Here is a 20,755-nt window from a genome sequence, read left to right on the forward strand (position 1 = left end):
ACTGGTATTTTAATGATTTATCTTTGGTGATGAGGCTTTGAAGCCTTTAGTGTTTATCTAGACAGGGTTAGGTATTGAAATATATCTCCTATATGATTATGCAGGTGAAAATCAGTTATCGGCAAGTCAAACACTAAGCAAATTGTGTTTTTCCTCTTCAATAAATGCATCAGCTAAAAACTGATTAAATGGGCACTTGTACTACTTTTTCTTCTTCTTTCTTCGTCATCGTCATCTTCTTGTTCTTGTTCTTGTCACAGCGGCTCACTTGCCTATCCTCTGTTTCAGGTTGAGTCGGACCTCTTGTTCTTGGTGAAATCCCTAACTACTATGACTACATCATTTCCATTTATTGTAGCACATTCCCATTCATGTTTAGGGTACGAAGACATGGACTACTGAACATCAAACAGAGCTGGCATAAGTTGGTGCAAATGGCACAAAACAGCACAATCACCCTGCATCATTCCCTGAAACTCAAAAGTCAGCTTTGAGTTGTTTAACTCTGCAACAAAAAGTAAATTCTTGTATTTAAGCAGTTCAGATGTCCCAAAACTGCAAAAAAAAAAAAAAAAAAAATTAGAAATTTGAGTTTGACAAGTATGAAATGTGAAATAATAAACATGTAATTCCTGTGTGTCAGTCAGACGGCTATCCAGGTACCAGTTTGTGGATTTCTTATATTTTTTTATCTTTTAGTGAAACTTTAGACACGACTGTTTGTCAGAAGTGTCCGCTGCCAGTGACACGGCCAATCTTTGACACAACGCACAGTCTGTCTCTCTGCAGTCCCAAGAAGAGTCTGTCATGCTTCAACAGGCCAGATAATTATTTCCCTCTTATCCTCCTTTGGCAGGCCAATCCTAGCCTTCAATGGAAGGCAATGGCTGCACCACTTCCCATCACTTCTCCCCCGTTCCTTTTCTTCGCCATCTCTCTTCTCCCATCTGTTTCACTTCACCTCACTCTTTGACTTCAGCACCCTCTGTTCCCTCGTCTTGTCTTTACATCGCTCTCTTCTTCTTGATTTGTAGCCTCAATAAGAATAGATTTGATCTGGCAAAAAACGTTCTTGTTGTGACAGAACCGAGCCTCACCAAATTAGATTCCCATTTATAGATCTGTCTTTCATTGAGAGCATGGCTTTATTGGCACTCTTGCACAAGAGACAAATTGGTTGCTCTAGTGCCAAAATGAAGAGCCAATTCAAAGTGGGCATTGTTTTAATGAATTAAACAAGTTTACCACCGAGTGTTGGGTTGTAGCTGAGCTGTATTTTGTGTTTCCAATCACAATAGATAGTTTTTGGGGTTTTTTTGGTACTTTTTTTAAGTTTTGGTGTCTTTTTCATCTACATATACACTTGCTAACCTCTTTATCAGGTACGCCTTCTAAAGTTGTCAAAACAAATAGCAAATTAAACAATCAGTTCATTGACTTTGTGCAGTTGGCATCTACATGTTGTCATGACAACCTGCAGAAGTCAAAGCTAGCAGTGGGATGGGTAAAAAAAAGGAGATTTAAGTGACTTAAACTTGGCATGGTTGTTGGAATCACCAGCATCGGACACTTGTCTAAGTATTTTCTAAACTGCTTTATTGTCTTTAGATCATAATACAATGAAGGAAGCTTAGACAATGAAAGCAGTACTAACAGCAATGGCCTTTTGTGGAGCATTGACTCCAACTTCTGTAGAGAAGTCTGGATGTGCCGTCGGAACCAGGAGTGACATATTTCAAAAGTTCAGAATGCCAAGAAACACTTTTGACTCAACTTGTCAGCGCCTCTCCTTAAAACTGTCTCGACCGAACATTCACCTCTGATTATGTAAAGAAATGCAACTTGATGGATCGGGCTGCAGACATTTTGAAAACTACCAGATACATGTCCAATTTAGTACCACATATGGAAGTGGCACACGTCGGGTGGTTTTTAGTCGAAAGATTGGAATTGGGCCATTCAGACCGCCGTGAAGAAATAGGGATTTAGTTACATTTACCTGCTGTGTGAACGTAGCCTGTCCTCCAAGAATGAAGGCTCGCCTGAAGGCAATAGTGTGTCCAATGCAATGCTAGCAAAGTGTAACGTTTTGTAAAATTGAAAGTTACTTAGCACAGTGACTTTAATTATAACCCAAATAACTACATGGAGGCCATTTACACTGTTGCAACAAACTAGTTTATGGAGCTAAACAAGAAGGAGAAAAATAAAACTAAAGACGACAGATCACAGATGAGATATATCTCTTCTTTGACCAAGTGGCAACACATCCTAATCCTCTGCAGCCTAACATATCACTCACGTCCTGATTCAGAGGTTTCAAAAATATTAATACCTCTAGCAAACGTTCCCTTTTAAACCTGTTCACGAAACCACTCCTGTCTTTTCAAACCAAAATCTGTAATTAACGGCCGCCATGAGATTGGAAAGCTTGCACGTTAACCTCTGCCCTCTGGGCTGAGCATTGGACCCGCGGCAGATCATAGAGGAATAAACAAGGCCTGCCAAAGCAGGCGGCCACTGTACAGGCTGTCTCCAGCAGATAAGACTGAACAATAGCCCTTAATAGGCCACAGAGAGACACACACGCACCCATCTTCAGTGCTGCCTTTTCCTCCTCCTATCAGCTTCCTGCTAACAAAGAGAGCAGGGCGCTTTTCCTTGTCTCTTCTGCAGAGAGATTAGCGACACTTAACAGGAATACGGGCATGAAAATGTGTATTTTCGTGATAATTCAGGAACACAGGAACTCGTGAAGGAGCCTTGTAGAAAGAGACAATGTGTGTATTGTCCCCTGAGTGAAAGTCTGGAGGAGAAAAAGCAAAAACCTGTTTGTTTGCTGCTCGAAGCATCAATTTTATAAAGACTTTCTGTGCCGTGCGGCGTTACTTTCCAATGCACATTTGAGACGACGCAGACGGCAGCTGACGCTCAGTTATGAGACGAGCCCAACGCAAGATGCATCACAGACACACGTCTCACGAAAGCGCCCAGACAGGAGGATAGATTCACATGAGCATGTCAAATTGTTTGGGCTACATTTCTTTCTTGGCCTAAATGCACTTAGTGGGGCGTATAAAAGCAGGCAGAAAAGCTTGTTTCTCTGGTGAAGGCCCTTTTTTTTTTCTTACTCGACGCGAAAGAAACCTTGGCATGGCATTGGAACGCCAGCAGCAGTAACCTAATTCTGCAAAATTTGAATCATTTCACCAGAACCCAGGTAAAAAAAAAAGAAAAAAGGTAAGAGCTCATTCTGCGAGTGAAAGAAAGCACAAAGATCTGCTGAAAAAGAGCGAGCTGGCACATTATACTGTACCTGATGCCTTTATGCCGAGCTCTGATGAAAGGAACCTACCCCGCTGCCAGCTTAGCTCACCTTAAATGAACGCCTTTAAGGAAAAGACTGTTCTTCTGTAACGGGGAGGTAAAATGCGCTGGAGTGGGATTTGGAAGGTTTTTTCTGGCGGATTGAAGTGTGCAGGGCTGTTTCATGGCTTGAAGCTGGATTTCAGAGGCATAGAGAACCTACATGGAAGAGAGAAATGTGAGATTTTGATTGCAGGAGATGAGAAATCAGCTCTAAATTTGGCTCCTATTGCCTAGACCATCTTATTATTGAATCGTTTTAACCCCCATGTAACACTACTGGGACTAAATGGATATACACAGAAGATTATAAATGCAAGCTTGAGTTTTGTTGCGTCTCTTCTTGGACTAGGCACAAGTGGGAGACCAGTTTTTTCTAATCAAATATCCGCTTCTTTGTAGACATCTCTCTCCCTCCGCAGGGAGAATAATGTTCCTTGGCTTGTACCTTCTTGTAAACCAAAGACTGGGTGGAAAAATAAAACAAACTTACAGCAAAGTACAACTTGCTCTTCCCTACATCCATATTTCTATAGACTGCATTCACGTTTGTGCCAAGAAGCATAAATCATGTCCTGTGTATCATTAATATACATTGTTGTCAATGGGAGACGCATGAATGGAAGAAATATGGTGCTTCCCAATAGAGACAGAGTTGAAAAATGGGCTGTAGATATGGTGAGAATAGAACTACTGCTCATTTGGCTGCATATGGTGTCTAAATCTCTACTGCCCCCTAGTGGGGCAGCTTGTAGTGGCTACCCCACTACAAGCTGCATTGTGTTACATTGTGTGCTTTATGTATTTTTTTTTTAAGTTATAGCCCACATTGTGTGATGTCTATAAAATGAACATTTGTGTGTGTGTTTTTTTTTTTATTGTTTTTTTTCAAAGATTCATTCATAAAAAGCATGAAAACTGGATGGTTTGTTAAATTGTTTAATTCAGTGCATTAAACATTTATTATCACAGTTTGATGAACATGTAGTTTGGGAAAATGCTTACTTCAGGCGGTTAAGTTAGAAGTCAATTATATCCACTCAACTATTTGTTGTAACCAGAAGATTTTATGTATTTTAATATGATTTTAGGTGATAAACATACACACAGTCGAACACTGTTGCAAATTGGGAGAAAATAATCTGGTTTCTATATGTTTTGATGAAGAGAAATCTAAAAAGTGTGTCAAATATTGTGTTTGTAGGTCTGAACTTTGACTGGACCATTGCAGATGCTGCGCTCTCCAATATGGTACCAGGCATGAGTTTAGGATTTAGGTTTCTACCAGCATTGACTCTCACCAAACATCCCCAAAGTATGATCCTGCCACCACCATGTTTCAAGGTGTTCAAAACCCCTTTTTGAATGAATATCTAGATATTCATTTATAACCTCGTTTACGCAGAGCACCTTCTTCCTGTGTGCCCTATGTGACTTGTAGGTAAACTGCAAAAGTTGTTTGCCGATTCATAACCTTAAGCAGTTCTGTGTTTTGAGAAGTCTAAATTATAAGCATCCAGGGGGAGAATGCTAATTTCAGTCTTTAGGGATTTGACTTGGACTCTGAAAATATTACTTGCTTTGAAGTCAGAGAAGACCGATATCTTTAAGTCGTGGATTTATCTTTAGCATTTTGAACTCCAAAGAAATCAAATCGCTGGAAATATGAGACTTAGATGCTTCAGTAAAATAAAAAAATAAAAACAAGGTGAGTGATTAGATTATATTCCATAAACTCATACGCCTTGCTTTTTTGGTTCCGATGATGTCAAAAGTATTTATAAAAAATGTGCAATTCTTTGCTTTTATTTAGTCTATTATTTCAACATATTTTCTCTGAATGTCTTCATCGTGCATCGAAACATCTGAGTCATGTTTGTTTGTGATTCAAGGCTGCCATTAGCCTGCCTTTTCACCCGTTTTTATCCATCCCTGGTTGCATCCGCGCATTAGAAATTCAGTCATAAAAAATAAAATAAAAAAAACGAAGCACTAACAGCTTCCTCAGATGGTAGTGTGAGTCTTTTTGGTACTTCCCCACCTCAGAGTTACTTTCTGAGCTCTCTCTGGGTCTCGTGTCATCCTCCGCCGTCTCATAAGGAGATGCTCATTTGGATAGCATGTCGAGGACAATGCCACGGCTGTCGCTCTGATAGCAATCCAAGTCCTTGATCTTTCTCCCCACCCGCCCGTAAACATCATTACTGCATGCTGGAAACATACACATTCACAACAGGCAGGCACACGGGCGCACACCCCCACAAGCTGCTCAGCCAAATCGGCGCTAACAGATTAGCAGTGATTATAAACAAACACGGAGGATTAATCCTGTGTGCTCTAAGTCTACTTTTCCACTGAGCTAGCCAGGGTAATTACCAAGTGCTAGATTGTTAGTGTAATCGCACACATGCACACTCCGGCTGCTTGTGTTTCTCTGCTCGCCTGATATCAGTCTCAGCTGCTCACTTCATGAGAAACTTTAAGATCCCTTCACCGTAAGAACACCAGAGACGGCGAAAGTAAGCACACGGTAGACGGCGAGATTGTCTGGCACAACTTGCTATTTGAAATTCAGAAGGTTTGTCCGACCATATCCATAACCATGTCGTAGAAGACATGGCTGGCAACAAAAATGAAATCGACTTCTAGATCTGCTGACCATAAGTCCTGCTAATTATGGGTTTGTCTTCCATTTGTGGTGACTTGGTTTTGACAGCTATATTTTGCGTCATCATATTCTTACCATATTTTCTCTGATTTTGAGGCAGGATCTTGAACAGTCTTAAATTAAACACCTTCAGTGGTAGGCCACACAAAGTTTGACACACAGTGGTGATCAAAATATTAATTACCCTGGGTTCTCAGTACCACGTGTAGCCTCCTCTGACATTGTTCAGGAGGTTCTTCATTTTCTTACATTGTCCTGCCCCCTTTCCGTTTTCATAAGATTGGTCAAACAATTTTCTATATTTTTTAACCCATCCCTGGTTTAAACGTCAAGGTATCCTTGCCGTTGTGGTGCCTTCCTTGACCTTCATCATCCTGTTTGCTCACCAGTGTTCACCTAAAAAACCTCTAACTGCTGAGACTAAAGTACACACAGGTGGACTATTGGCTATCAAGGGGACTTTCTGAATCCAACTGGTTGCACTTTATTTTATTATCTAAGTGTGTGTATGATTTTTTTTTTTTTTTTTACTTGTATAAAACTTTGGAGCCATTGTTGTGTATCCCCTTGTTTCATTCCCCATGGCAACCCATCATCGCTGTGAGAGCAGCAGTGGATGTTTAACACACTGCATCGTGTTGCAGTTTTCATTAGCGGCAGTCAGAGTAGCAGTTGACACGGCACTGATTGGCTCACCTTTCACTTGCGTATGCTAATGCCACTCAGTCCACTGTGTGTGGGAAGCTGTGGCTCTCACCGACACGGGGACAGTTGCTGCTTACCTTAATCGTCAAGATCCTGCTTAGTTGTGTGTCCAGAGCACAAAGTGAAGGGTGTGTATTTATTAGCATTTAATATACAGTTTCTAGCTCGAGGCTTTTAACTTGCTCCCGTGACCTGGCTGTGTGCGGAGGCGCCGTTGCTTGTTTGAGATCTCGGTGACACTGAGGTCAGGAGACTGAGGTGAACCTTCGCCATTTCTGCTGTAGCCAGTGACAGCGCAACCTGTGTTTTTGTTTTGGATCATTTTCATGCTAGGCCATCCAATGATGTTGCTCAGCTTTATTTGAGAATAGTGCAAATTTTCAGTCTGAGTTTACATATCTCCAAAACGCCAGCATCAGCATCGATCCACAGCCATTACATAGTAAGAAGATACTTTCCATTATTAGCTTTGTTGACTCCTTTAAGAAACACAACTTTTGATCTCATCCCCAAATTACTTCTGTTTTTAGCTTGCTTCTGTGCTCTTCTGCATTTTAATGGTTTTCTTCAGGCAGCTTCACCATCCATGCAGCCCTTGTTTTTTCTTCAGCAGTCCCTTTTTTCCTGTACATTGGCTAAAAACTGTTTTATTAAATCCAGACGTTCTTGTCATCCTCTGTTAGTTCACATGTTGTGCATTAACTTGCAAAAATCCTGCGTCACCGGCTTCCACGCTAAAATATCTTGTCTTTTCACAGGTCGAAGCCATCTTGGTCAACATCTTTGGAGGGATTGTCAACTGTGCCATCATTGCCAACGGCATCACCAAAGCCTGTCGAGAGCTGGAGCTCAAGGTCCCGCTGGTGGTCAGGCTCGAAGGTAAAACAGTAGCTTGTGCGCTGACACGCCAGCGTTTTTCCTCGTGCTCCTACAGAACACGGTTTACACCGCATTGATTTTCCTCTAGCCGATATTAAAAGCACTTCACCGCAATATAAGTTTTATATGAATAGGAAATGATGGCGTCTTGGAAAACAAAAAGGAATCCCACAGCCTGCTGTTCTCTGTGTCTCAGGTTTTGACCCGTCTTTAAGATCTGCCATGCAAACAGATGAATTGTTCTGGAGGTTCTGATTCACAGTAAAACATATTGATGCCCATTGAACATATTCCCATTTTGTCCCAGTACAACTGGGATTTTATGATAGACCAACTCAGAATAGTGCATAACTGTGAAGTGACAGGAAATAAAACACTGCTTACAAACTGAAATGTTTGGTGTTCATTTCTACTCAGCCTCCTATTGAACCTCGTCGGTTTTGCACATCTGGAGACTGATGCGCTTTGTTCGCAAAACGGCTCCAGCTCAGATTGACTGTAGCGCATCTGCTAACAGCAATTTTCAAGTTTTGCCACAGATTCGCAGTTGAATTTTGGTGTGGACTTTGACTAGGCCACTCTAGCACGTGTATCTAGCTTCATATACTCTGCAACCAGTTTTTCTGTTTCTTTTCTGATGATTGTCTCGCTGTTGGAATGGTGCGTTCAGAGTGCTGTGCAGTAAACAGAGTCTTTTGCATGTAAGCCACATGTTTGCTCCACATGTTTGCTACCTTGGAGCCATTGTTGTGTACATGGCGCTTGAACCCCCTCCCCCATTGCAGCCCGTCGTCGCCGTTAGAATAGCAAGTCATTTTTCACACGCATCACATTCTGTTGCGCGTTTCATTAGCGGCAGTCAGAGTAGCAGTTGACACGGCACTGATTGGCTCACCTTTCACCTGCGTATGCTAATGCCACTCAGTCCACTGTGTGTGGGAAGCTGTGGCTCTCACCGACACGGGGACAGTTGCTGCTTACCTTAATCGTCAAGAGCCTGCTTAGTTGTGTGTCCAGAGCACAAAGTGAAGGGTGTGTATTTATTAGCATTTAATATACAGTTTCTAGCTCGAGGCTTTTAACCTGCTTCCACGACCTGGCTGTGTGCGGAGGCGCAGTAGCCGGTAATGGACAGCTAGCCGGTAGCGCGGCAGTCAACGGGCACATTTTCAGAAGAAAACAAAGTGTCAACGTTGCTTTCAGTCACGTTTGTCTGTAAAGGGACTTGGATGAAGTACAATGAAATAAAATTGTACGTGCGTTTTAACTCTGAAGCCAAACGGAGGGGAAAGAAGCTCTGCTGGAACATCCCTCTGTGTATTTTCAAACTGGCTGATTAAGCACACCGTCGAAACATCCAGTTCATTTAAATTGCTACCGGAGAGGAAGGGCCCACAAGCGCCACGTTTGTCTGCACTCGAAATAACCAAATTAGCAATTAAAACCGCCTCTCAGTAAGTTGAAGCATGTCTCACATTAGGGCTGCGTAACTCAGCCCGACTTGCAAACGTGGCAGAAGGTCAGCCTCCGTCTGACGCTCCCGACCAGTGCTCTCCTGGCCTGGGCCTAATCCAGGCTTTAGTCGTGGGTCATTACATCGCGGGCTTCAGCGTTGCAGAGAGGATTGGTTCGGAATCAATCAGCTCAGCTCGCTCGGCCGGATGCCGGGCGGCGAGCACGGCCTGGCGCTCTTCAACGGGATCAGAATGGATTAACGGGCGCACTTTTAATTGGAAAGGCTCTTTTTAAAAGACGGCACTTGATTGCACAGGCGGAGAGTTATGTATTCCCAGATGTAGAGGAGAGGTGCCATGTGGTCAGGGTGCTATTAGGGATGTATTAATGTTTGTGAGGGGGGGATGACTGTAATCTTGCCATTTTATATTTGTCTAACAGATTCAGCTCTGGGGGAAGAAAAAAAAAACAGAAAATATTTACGCATGTGCGGTAAAAAAATATTGAAGGTATAAATAGGAGGGAGCTCCTTGAGAAAGTGCAGCACTGCCCTCTTTGGCTACAGCAGGAAAATGGACTCGTTGCACTGTGAGTATGCTGTCTGCTGCGACTTGAAGGCACACTTTTTCCCTTTAAGTAGTCCTCAGGGTCCAGGGGAGAGAAAGAGTGACTGCGTTCTCCAACCTATTGACTCACTGAGCCGTTCTCTAGGAGACAAGAGGTTTGATTTTTGCTTAAAGGTGTCGTCTTGTTTATTTAAGAAGAGATTTTGGATCCTAATAAGGATAAAACGGGACCTTCGGTAGAATCCGAGCCATTATTCTTTAAATGGCCGTTCTGCACAGATTGTACCAACAGATTCTGGAAATGCAGCTTTCTGCATTTAGATTATCGGAATAAATCCTGTGCATCTTAAATACTTTTTTTTTTTTTTCTGCTGCTGCTGCTGCTTCTGGCTGCCACGTTAGGCTTTTTAGAGTTCACCAAAAACATGATCCCGGAGATTAAACTGCCAGTGTCAAATATGTGGTTTAAATCCGGCCGACTTAGCCGCGCGACTTCTTTCTTAAACAGCGGTCTAGACAGTTTAAAAGACATGAAAACTTAAATTAATGGCTGGCTAGCACTTCAAAGGAAGAAGCTGCTGCAGCATCAAGGAGCCCCCTGCTCTGCCTGCAAATGAGAGGCATTTGATGTTGGACACATGAGGGCGGAGGCAGTTCTTCATCCTGGAACGTAAAGGGAATACTCCAACTGCTGTGAGATACAGCAATCATATTCAGAGTCGAAGAATGTAACTCTGATATGAAGGAACTTTTTTTTTTTGCATAAAGATTAGAGGTCAGCAAGTATGGGAACAGCTACTCTCTCACTGTTAGACTGCTGGGGCTCTGTTGGTTATTATTTAATTAAGTATTCTTTCTAAAAATAGTTTAGATTTTTTTTTATTTATTTATTTTTTTTGTCATGGGCATGTTTCATGAAGTTGAGCTTCTTGACCAAGCCGTTGTTGTTGTAAAATGTTCGTCTGAAGCGCCACTTCAGTCAACCGAAGGTTTTCCAAGTAATACTGCAGACATTTTCTAAAACTTGTACGACTTGGACTTTTTCGGTTTGCTGTTTTACATCATACAACAGGAAAAAAAAAGACGTAACTTTTAAAATATTTTTTTTTTATTATCTGCTAACTTGTTTTGTCTCTCAGAAGTGGGGATTTTTGAGTTCAAAATTGGAAAAAAAATAATAATAATTCACACAGTTAAAATTCCAAAATAGAAATTTGGGATTTTCCTAACCTGCCCTGACCTCGAAATCCAATATGGCTGCCTTGCATGTAGACAGTTCTAGCTACTGTGGAAAAGATTTTCAGGGACTGGAAATTTCATGTTTCTCATCTAATCTTTCACTGTGGCTCCCAGAAGCTAGTTTAGCAGTTAGCGAAAATTCACTGGAAGAATCGCATTTTCTCTGTAAATGACATTCTGTAAGCTGAAGCTAAAATAAGTAGACATGTTAAGGCAGTTTTACTAGAAATGTTCTAAAAAAAAAAGTTTAATCGTAAACAAAAATAAAAAGCTGATGTATCAGATAAAATACAAATCTGAGGAGGGACAACTTTTAAGCTGGAGAAGAGAAAGTCAAGAACCGACAACTTAAACTGTAAACGTTCACTGAAAACTTTGCCCTAATTCTCAACTCGGAGGCTTTTTGTCTGGTTGACCCAAAAGCCTGTGTGACCTCTGTGGACAACCGCCTGTGCAGAACAGGTTTTTGTGACTTTTCTTCTTCTCCTCTACCTGAGAGGTTCCAGTGAAATCGGTATGTGTCTGAGCAGAGCTCTGTAGCTCGGTTATAAATAGTATTAATAAAGATGCTTTGTTGTCTGCGAGCGGCTCATGTTCACAAACACAGAGAGTCATATCAAGGGCTTTTACAATGCCAAAACAAAATCATGAAATCTGAATCGTTATTTTGTAAAGACGGTAAAAGATGTTAAAAAGCTGCCGCGCTTGGTAATAAGCCAGCGTCTTGTGACCTTTTGTCAGATTTAAATGGTGTTTCTTGCTGAAAGGAATGATCAGGTAGTTAACCTTCAAGCAGCACAATGATCTCAAAGCTTCCCCATGCATTTCTATGAAAAAATACGTTTTAGCAAAATTTAGCTGTTTGAAAAAAATGTTTAATACACTAGACAGTGGGTTAGAGATTATATCCGATGAAAGAGGTATAATTTAATCATCTGAATGTCTGAAATGGTGCAAAGGATGCATGAGGAAATGTCGACCAAAAGGATCTCGGTTTAGTTGGGTTTAATGTTATCCAGACACCGAAGCTCCGAATTCAAAGGTGCATTGAACACAACATAAGGAGCCACCAGCACTTGATGGTTCACTGTTGTCCACTTTTGCTACTCTTTCCACCAGTGGCCCTAGCATCACCGTTTGAGAATCACAGACTTGGATTAAGCCATTAATTTGATTGAGAACGGATTAACCGGAGGATGATGAAGACCCCCTAAGTCTTCCTTGTTTCTACTGCCAACATCCTCACAAAAACCAAAGAAAAGACATTATCTCAACTTGCCTTTCTGCCTGCACCGAGGCACTTCAGATACATTTTGTGTATGAAACTGACCCAACTTTTTTTCATGCTTGTCAGAGAGACGAGTTTCCCCAACAGATATCGGCGTGCTACGACAGAGTTAGTCACAGTTTTATGTTCGGTGGCATCAATTGAAGTTCTGCTGTGCAGAAACTGGCACGGTCCCTGGCCTTGTTACGCTCTTTAAAAGTTGACCTGTAATTAACTCATGGATCAAAGTGACATTCTCTCAATTGTCACAAGTGAGCTTCCTAATTGGAGGAGAGCTCCAAAAGAAACGAGTTGTAAAGTGGCAGTGTAACACACAGCTAAATACTGACTGCAGATCTGGTTGTAGCTTTGGTTTGTTGTCGGCTCACATCAAATCAGAGTCTGAAGAGTTTAAAAAAAACACACGGTTGTAGCTTTGAATTTATGTAGTTTAATGTTCTAAATTAAGTTCCTCTAGCATTGGAGTCTGAGCATTCTCATTTATATTGGCGGTTAGAGGTGGTTCTGGGTTAATTTCATCAGTAATGATGAGATATGGTTTAAAAAAGTATAACTCGCATTTTATGCAAGATGTAGGCAAGATACCCTTACAGGTACCAGGTATCGTCAAAAGGAAGCTGAGAGACAGACGCACAACCAATACGGACGAGTTATTATATTGTAAGAAGTACATAAACCGTGTAATACACTGCCATGCTTTTCAGTAGGCTGATGTTTTTCAGTTCCAGTGTTATGTGTTCTTTTGAAAATAAAGAAGAACTATCTATGGCAGGAAATCACATGCATTATTAGTCATTTCCATTAAATCAGTGTCAAAAGGTCTTGAAACAATATTATCGTTTATCGCAATAATTTTTTAGACAACTAATCGCTCAGCAAAATTTGTTATCGTGACAGGCCTAGTGACAGCTCAAATGCAGCAAGCAGGACGTCCATGTTTGATTTTTTTTTTCCAGGTCTGTGATATATCCCCCTCCTGTCACTTCTGTCAAATGGGAGCAATGATAATTCTCAAATTATAGTCCGCTTGCGAAAAAGTGAAACGTGAAGGCAAACCACACCAAACGTCAAAAAATCTTTATGTATTATTTTATCTTTCTAAGAAACCCATTTTTAGTTTTTCACAAGCTTTGGCTCATAACCATCCAAATAAATGTCAACTTTTCTCAACAGTATTACTAAGTAAATAAACTTGTCAATGATTGTGTAATTTCTTGAAACCTACATGCCTGAACACAGGCGTAAAGCTCAGTACTGCAGCCTGTCAGTAGGTCTCTGGCAGCACCTAGTGGCTGCAGGTGAGAACTCCCATGAATAAACATGGATCCCCCTCCACTTCCTCCTCTCATCCTCCTCCTCCACTCGGTCACTCGCTCTCATCCAGCGGGGCTCCGTCTTCGCGGCCGCCGCTGTGAGCCATCAGTGCTCCCTACCGCTCACAGCGGAACTGCAATCAGCCTTCACGCACACATGTGCAGCAAAACGCGCCACATAAATGCATGACTTTTCCTCCTCTCCCCCGCAGATGTGTCGCTCCCTGCCTGCCTTCACACTTTACACGGGCAGCACAGGTAGCGCAGATGTATCATCGGAACAATGTGGCACGCGCCACTGCTGCTCATAAATATTTACGTTTTTTGGGGGGGAGGAGAGAAAATGTTTAAATTATTTCACTTTCCCTTTTCTTATTTGTCTTTTTTTTTTGTTTTTAAGGAAATCTCCTATATAATGTATTTGCGGTGACAGCTTCTCCGCTTGTGTTTTTTTGTCCACTGTTGTTTTTAAGCTTGTTGAATTAATCATCTGACAGATAAGTCTGACAGCAGAGCATCATAGATCCATCAATCCTAGAGCAGCTCATTGGTCAGTCTGCTGAATGTAAAGTGAGCAGCTCTGCAGTTGTTCCTCTCTCTCTCTCTTTGCGTGTTTGTGTGAGCGACAGCGTCAGCAATTGAGACACGAACCGGCACACCGTCCGCCGCTTGGCGAGAAAACGACTCGAGACACCCTATCCCCCGCTCGCGTGTCAGAACAAGGTCTCTTCCTGCTCGCGTTCTAATTAATCACATCGCCGAATTGATTGTTTTGGAGTGTGAGCTCGCGGAAAATGTGTATGGAGTGACTTATACGGCTGGACAAAAGAGGTGAAATATTAGGCGCTAAGTGGCGCTGGTAATAGAATTCCTCATGAAAGGTCTATTGATCAGGGTGGCCGGGCCTCCGGAGGATTCACGTACCGCGTTTTAATTACAAATTACACGCCAGCCGGGGGAGGTGAGAGGGGGGGTGGGGAGGAACAGGGGAGCAGAGGTCAAGCTGGGAGCGTCTGAGCTAGCACAAACCTTCTCCGTAGGTCTGACCAAAACCAGAGTGGCTTAAGCTGCAAGGAGATCAGTTAATCGGGTATTGATCTTGTAAATTAAGTGACAAATGAATGTGAAAATTACACACAAAAAAACCAAACTTAGGGTCCCTCTGTTACATTATGAAAACCAGTCCTACTGCATGATCATGCTTTGATTTAAAGAACAGCCTTCCCACCTGCATGATGCTGCCACCATCACGTTTCACAGTGGAGACCATGTGTTCATATTGGTGTTTTTCAAAGTTGGGGCTAGGGCCACTAGGGGGCGCTGGAGGGGATTCAAAAGGATTGAAGAGAAAATGAGGGGTGACAAAAAAAAGCTGATTATAGCAAAATTGAATCTAATAGTGATTTTTTTTATCTTAAAATCTAATCTGTTCATCAATAATTATTGTGGTAAATATGTTAAAAATAACTAATTGAAATGTTCATTGCTCATCTTTCTGATTGGCTGATTGGCAAATTTATCAGGTGGATAAAAACCCTAAGAGCTAAAACCAGAAAACATCAGGCAGCATTTTTTATGCTAAACTGAAATTATTACTTTACAGTGAATAAAATCCAGGGTGGGGAGTATACATTCTAATGTCTGCATTTTTTATTTTACATATTTTCTAGCATTGTCTGTGTGTTTACTAAATGGGGTCCCTGAACAGAAGCTAATGCCTTTTGGAGCACCGTGGGAAAACATGGAAATGTTTGGAAATGGAAACATTTTGAAACCCCTTTTTTAGAACAGACATTATTTTGCGCGTCACCCAGAAAGTTCAGTTTAGGGCTCAGAGTTGCTTCCTCTCCTAAAAGCTCAAGAATTGTAAATTCCTGTGGAAGGCACCGTTTACATGAATTACTGCCAACAAATTGTTTATGATGGTTTCCTGCTGATAAACATAGAAATCTCCAAATCATTTAAATGAGTAACGTCCTACTGCTCCACTGAACCTCACATAGATGGAATAAGGATCTTATTTGAACTGCTGGAATAGTGTAACACACACCTCTATAAGGGACTGTAAGCATCACTTTGACAGTTTGCACAAGGACCAGTCAGGGTTACCACCTTGAACCCTATGAACAAACGGAGAATCCGATTGGAGGATAATCTCAGCCCTTCCTGGAAGAGAGTCCTTCTGGTTTGTTACAACAGGAGATCAGCTGATCGAGTAAAGAGCTGTCGATCAGATGAGACTGATTAGATGTAAATAGATGTTTGTTTTGTTTTTTTCCACTGTGGGTAGACTCAGTAAATGCCAAGCAAACAGCTGAGTCTTCCTGCCTCCTACAGCAGTCACCGGGGCATCACTGCTTCGTTTGACCTTTTGCTCTGTTGCTCTCTCTTTACCATTCCCTTCCTACCCCCCCACCCACTCAGTCGCCCTCTCTCGCCTCTCCTACCCGCTCTGTGTTGTGACTCCGCTGTCAGGTTCGCATTTGGCTGAGCAGCGTGCGGCCCAGTCGCCGTGTCACAGCGGCTCGGGGATTACCGCGCATCCCTCCAGGAGGTTTCTGGGCTTTTTCTCTCAGGTTCACCGAAGGCTGCGATCAGCGGTGTGTCACCCAGCACCTGCTCTCCCTGACCTCGGCGCAGCCAGGGGAGCATCCACGCACGCACATACACACACACATTGCCGTAACACTGCTCTGGGATCAGCGGGTGAATGTCCTATCATTGACCCATGGAGTGATTCCTTCTGAGGAGCTCTTCCTCTGTTTATCTTCTAAACTCCAGATGTCAGATCGGGTCAAACCTTGTTAAGTAGGATGTCTGCAAATCCTTGAAAAGTCTGAAATTCCTGTGTCTAAAGTAAGGCCTTAAAATGTCTTAAATCCATCTTAAAAATGCAAGCTGGCCTTAAATTTGTTCATCAAAGTCTTAAATTTTGTTGTTTCAAAACTATTTCATCTTGTGTATTTAGTTTTCTGTCAGGCAAAATATTGAGTTGCACATAGACATCTTCACTGCTTCATGTGACTCGAGGTGGTTGAGGCTATTGGTAGCTAGCTGCTAATATACCCCTGTTAGCTAGGTTGGCTTTTTGCATCTATCATGAGTAAGAGCAAATTTATCCCCAGTTGGCTGGACAGCTTTCATTTTTCATCAACCAATATGAGGCTAAATGCATTCTGTGCCAAAAAAAAGAAGAAGAAATACTCTTAAGCTAGGCACTATGTGAGTTAAAGCTATAGAGAGTCATATGAAGCACAAAAGAGCCACAAGCAGACCCCAGAAAGTTCACAATTTATGCAATTTATGCATCCTCCATATTTATATGTTTTATTCAGTTATAATTTTCATTCAAGGTGGCATTAATTAGGTCTTAAAAAGTCTTGAATGTGACTTTTTGAAACCTTCAGGTTCTCTGTTCACAGCCATTTGTCTGAGTAATTTCCCATGCTCTCTCTTTTACTCGCGTTTTGCTTTTTTTCTCTCTCCATAAGGCACCAACGTTCACGAAGCTAAGAGGATCCTGACCGAGAGCGGCCTGCCCATCACAGCAGCCGACAACCTGGATGACGCCGCCAAGAAAGCGGTGGCCGCCATCAGGAAGTGAGAGCTTCTGCCGACATCTCCACACTTTTGCTCCTCCGTGGCTTCCATCATCACCAGCAGCCTTTTCTATCCACAAACCTGCATTTTCTCTCGTCGCTTTTTTTTTTTTTTTTTTTAGAGTTCTCACTTCCACTTTTCCACTTTTCAAAAGCATTTTACTGTCATGCTATATTTTTTTGTCTAAATGTAACAAATTGGCTGCTTTTAATTACTTTAACCATCATTTCATGTTGAATGGAGAAAATTCCCACCCTTTTTTTGGGGGGGGACATCTTAGGAGTTTCCAGAACCTCCGACTGAAAATGGATTGAAGTTTTTCACTTTCATTCCTTTGCATTCCATTTTCCAGTGGAAAGAGACGCGTCTCTCTGGATATTAGGGTGTTTATGTTCATTTTTGTAGGGAAAGGAAGACATTTTTTTGTACTTCTTAAGCACAAAAAACAAACAAACTGTGAACTCTTCCAATGTAACGTAAGGTAAAGGCGGCAAGACGTCTGGTGCAAACTGTTCACTTCAAGGCTCAGGTTAGCTATAGCGCCTTACATGTGTCTCAGTTGAGTTCCTACATCATGTCTTGCGTTTAAAGTGCTAATTCCATATATTTGTGCCTGAGGTTTGAAGGTTGAAAGGTTTGGCTACTGCCATTACAGCTCGATCATCTCTAATTTTTTTTTTTTTTTTATGAAATGTTGAAACTAGAATGGGGGAAATATATATCATTTTGTAAAATCATGAATGTATATTAACAACTAAAACAAAGGCTGATAGTTGTGTACATAATCTAAGAGATTAAAAACGGATATTTCAAAGAAGTGACGTGTGTGTGTCTTTGGAGGATGACCCCTCTGTGTGAAACAGACAGAAATGCTGGGAAGGAAACATATTATTACTACTGGCTCTACTATTTTTTTTTTTTGCCTATTTATTTTTATTTTTAAAATAACGTGTTTGCAGAATCTGGTGGACGTGTCTGTTTGAGAAAAGAGCTCCAGCGTTTTGTTCAGTTTTGTCCTTGAGTTCAGACTCTGTTGACTGCAGGAAAGACAGAGCATCCTTCATCATCTGTCTGTGGAGCTTTAAGGTACAGATGTTTATTTTTATTTTTAAAAATGTGCAAAAAACCTTAAACACATTTTGTTAAGGTTCAATACCAGTTTATGCACACTGATTTCATGGGGAGGAAAAAAAAACTCCGAAGTTGCAACCTGAGTGCAACACAATAGGCTGCTTGTTTGGTATTTCCACTTTATCGCATCAGACGAGCAGAAAGCTTCGCAGAAGAAATATTTCGAAAATTACCAGAGCTCAGAATGAAGCACACCAATAAAAGTACATCTTTAAAGCTGCAGTGTGTGACTTTTGTAAACAATTTGTTTTGTTTTTTTAGGTGTTTGTTAAAACTGTCACTGTTTAGCAACAGAATAGCACGAGACAAATCTGTGAAAACTTTCACCTGCTCTGCCTTCTTCCTGCGGTCCTACAGCCATCTGCAGTAATACACTACAACCAAACTCTGATTGGTTGTTTCCAACAACCAATCAGAGCCAGGAAGTCTTTCACATAGCAGGTGATCTGAAATAAAAACCCAGAGTGCTCAGTAAGTAAACTTAAAATCGGTCTTACGGCAGTACATTGATGCCCAAATCAACACCAAAATCAATCTTCTTCCATGTCCACCTCATAAGTACCGTTCTACTACAAAAAGTGTTGCTAATTATGAAGCACAAGTTTTCATTTAAAAAATACTCAGATTAGTCTACAGTAATTTATTGTTGATTTTATCTGTTGTGGTTGTGGAAGATGGACAAAACTTTGGCAATTTACCACTAGAAACATTTCGAAATGCAACACCCTACCAGCTGACGGCTATACAAGCTTTCAATACGTTTGGCATCATTTGTTTTAAAAAAAAATTGTGTTTCTCTCTCCTCTTGGCCTGTTTGTGAAACGCTTCAGGAACAGATTTCTGCAGTGCTTGCTCCAGATTTTCAGGCATTTTTCACACCGGAGTCCAATTACGTGTCCAGAAGGTCATCGAGTGAGACGATGTGCCAGCAAGGCAACAAAAGTTTTGAAAGATTTCTCAGCACGTACGAGGATGAATGAGTCCTCCGGCGTCATCCTCTTGTCCGCGTTTCGTCTTCTAATGGGTGGAACGGGACCGGGTGATAAGAAAATGCAACTCGGAGTGACTTCTGGCTGATGTGTGGACCTGACGTTCGTTAGTTTAAAGCTTTTACACAGCTAACAGATATTTGCTGTAAAATTTACTGTAAAACGACACTATTTCCCCACCTTCTGACATTAAATCAAAAACTTACTGATCAAGGTCAGCTAGGATTTCCAACATGTTATCCTATACAAGCGTCTTGCAATAGCTTGTCAGATTTTGTTTCCATCCCACGATTGTAAGGCCAGCTTGTTTCATTCTCTGCCCACATATTTACTGTGAATGGCATCTTCAAAACACTTATTTGTTTTTGAGGGGGTTTTTTAAATCAAAGTTATTATTTGAAAGACCCGTTGGTGCTTGGGGTAAAATTTTACCCCATATCTGCATCTCCTCCAAAGCTAGCATGGAGGAGGATGAATATGTTGCTGCTTCTCTGATTCAGTTCAGATTTTTAATCATCCGTCTCATTTTCCTTCGACTTCAGAACTGAGAGCCACTCTGTGATGTTTCTTACACATTAAAAAAAGAGAATACATTAAAGCTTATTGTGGTTGCAATGTGATATTTAAAAAAAAAAGTTTCCCACTCTGTATTTACCTCCAAAAGTCTGTGTCTGGGTTTTCTAGTACAGCTGTCTTATTGAGGGAATCGAAGAACCGACAACTATACAATTTTGCTCTCTCTTTCAAATTTAGACATAAAAAATTATAAAGGCAGCATAAAACCATACAAGAGGAGTCACGTAAAACGAAGGTTCTATGGAAGGTCCTCCTTTTTCACCAAGGATCCACATAAAGCTGCTTCAGGCTTAATTGAGTCATTTTTAGTTCGTTTACAAATGAGAACAGGATTCTTTCCAGATGTGAGAGCACTTCCCATTTCCTTCATCCACAATTCAACAGATGGAACTTCTGTTTTTTGTTCTCCAAAATATCAGAACAAGCTTTTCTGTTACAATAATAAAAAAAAAAACATAAGTCAACAGTCGTTGGCATTTATTACACCGTCTCTGTGTTTTCTCTCCCACTCCCACCCTCCTTCCAGTTTGGAGTTCACAAACACACTTTAATCTCCCCAGATCTTCGGCCTTCATTCCCCTCTAATGAAGCCTGAGTGCGGCGGCGTCCCCAGAGAGGACTGGAGGGAGGCGACTGTCCTGTATAGGGCGGTTGTGTGAGACAGAGAGTTGACTGAGACCTCTTCCTGTCAGACACACTGACTGTGTGATGGATTATCTGTCAGGCAATCTGAGAGGACACCCAGGCTCGCAGGATCGACTGCCAACTCCACGAAAGACACACACACACACACACAGACCGAGCCCCCACTGCGTTCACCAGAGAGGAGCGCTGGGAGAGAAGTCCGTCTCCATTTCAAACTGGAACTCTCAAACTGCGGCGACTTGGGTTGTTTCACTCAGCAAAGTCAAGGAGACTCCAAAAAAGAGGCCCTCTGGTGACTATTTCGCGCACTTGCTCCACATCCGAGTTTTCCCCCC

General features: G+C 41.7%; 1 protein-coding gene across 1 annotated transcript in view; it reads left to right on the forward strand.

Annotated features, from left to right (window-relative positions):
- The window catches only part of suclg2 (succinate-CoA ligase GDP-forming subunit beta), a 117,410-nt gene extending 99,514 nt beyond the window's left edge, over positions 1-17,896 (forward strand). Inside the window, exons 10-11 of the mRNA XM_015048393.1 lie at positions 7,498-7,618; positions 16,971-17,896. Coding sequence (XP_014903879.1) covers positions 7,498-7,618; positions 16,971-17,083 — 234 coding nt within the window. The 3' untranslated portion in view covers positions 17,084-17,896. The remainder of the gene's footprint in view (positions 1-7,497; positions 7,619-16,970) is intronic.
- The last annotated feature ends 2,859 nt before the right edge of the window (positions 17,897-20,755 follow it).

Source organism: Poecilia latipinna, unplaced genomic scaffold, assembly GCF_001443285.1.
Source record: "Poecilia latipinna isolate Pla-1442-1.1 unplaced genomic scaffold, P_latipinna-1.0 Scaffold880, whole genome shotgun sequence".
NCBI lineage: Eukaryota > Metazoa > Chordata > Actinopteri > Cyprinodontiformes > Poeciliidae > Poecilia > Poecilia latipinna.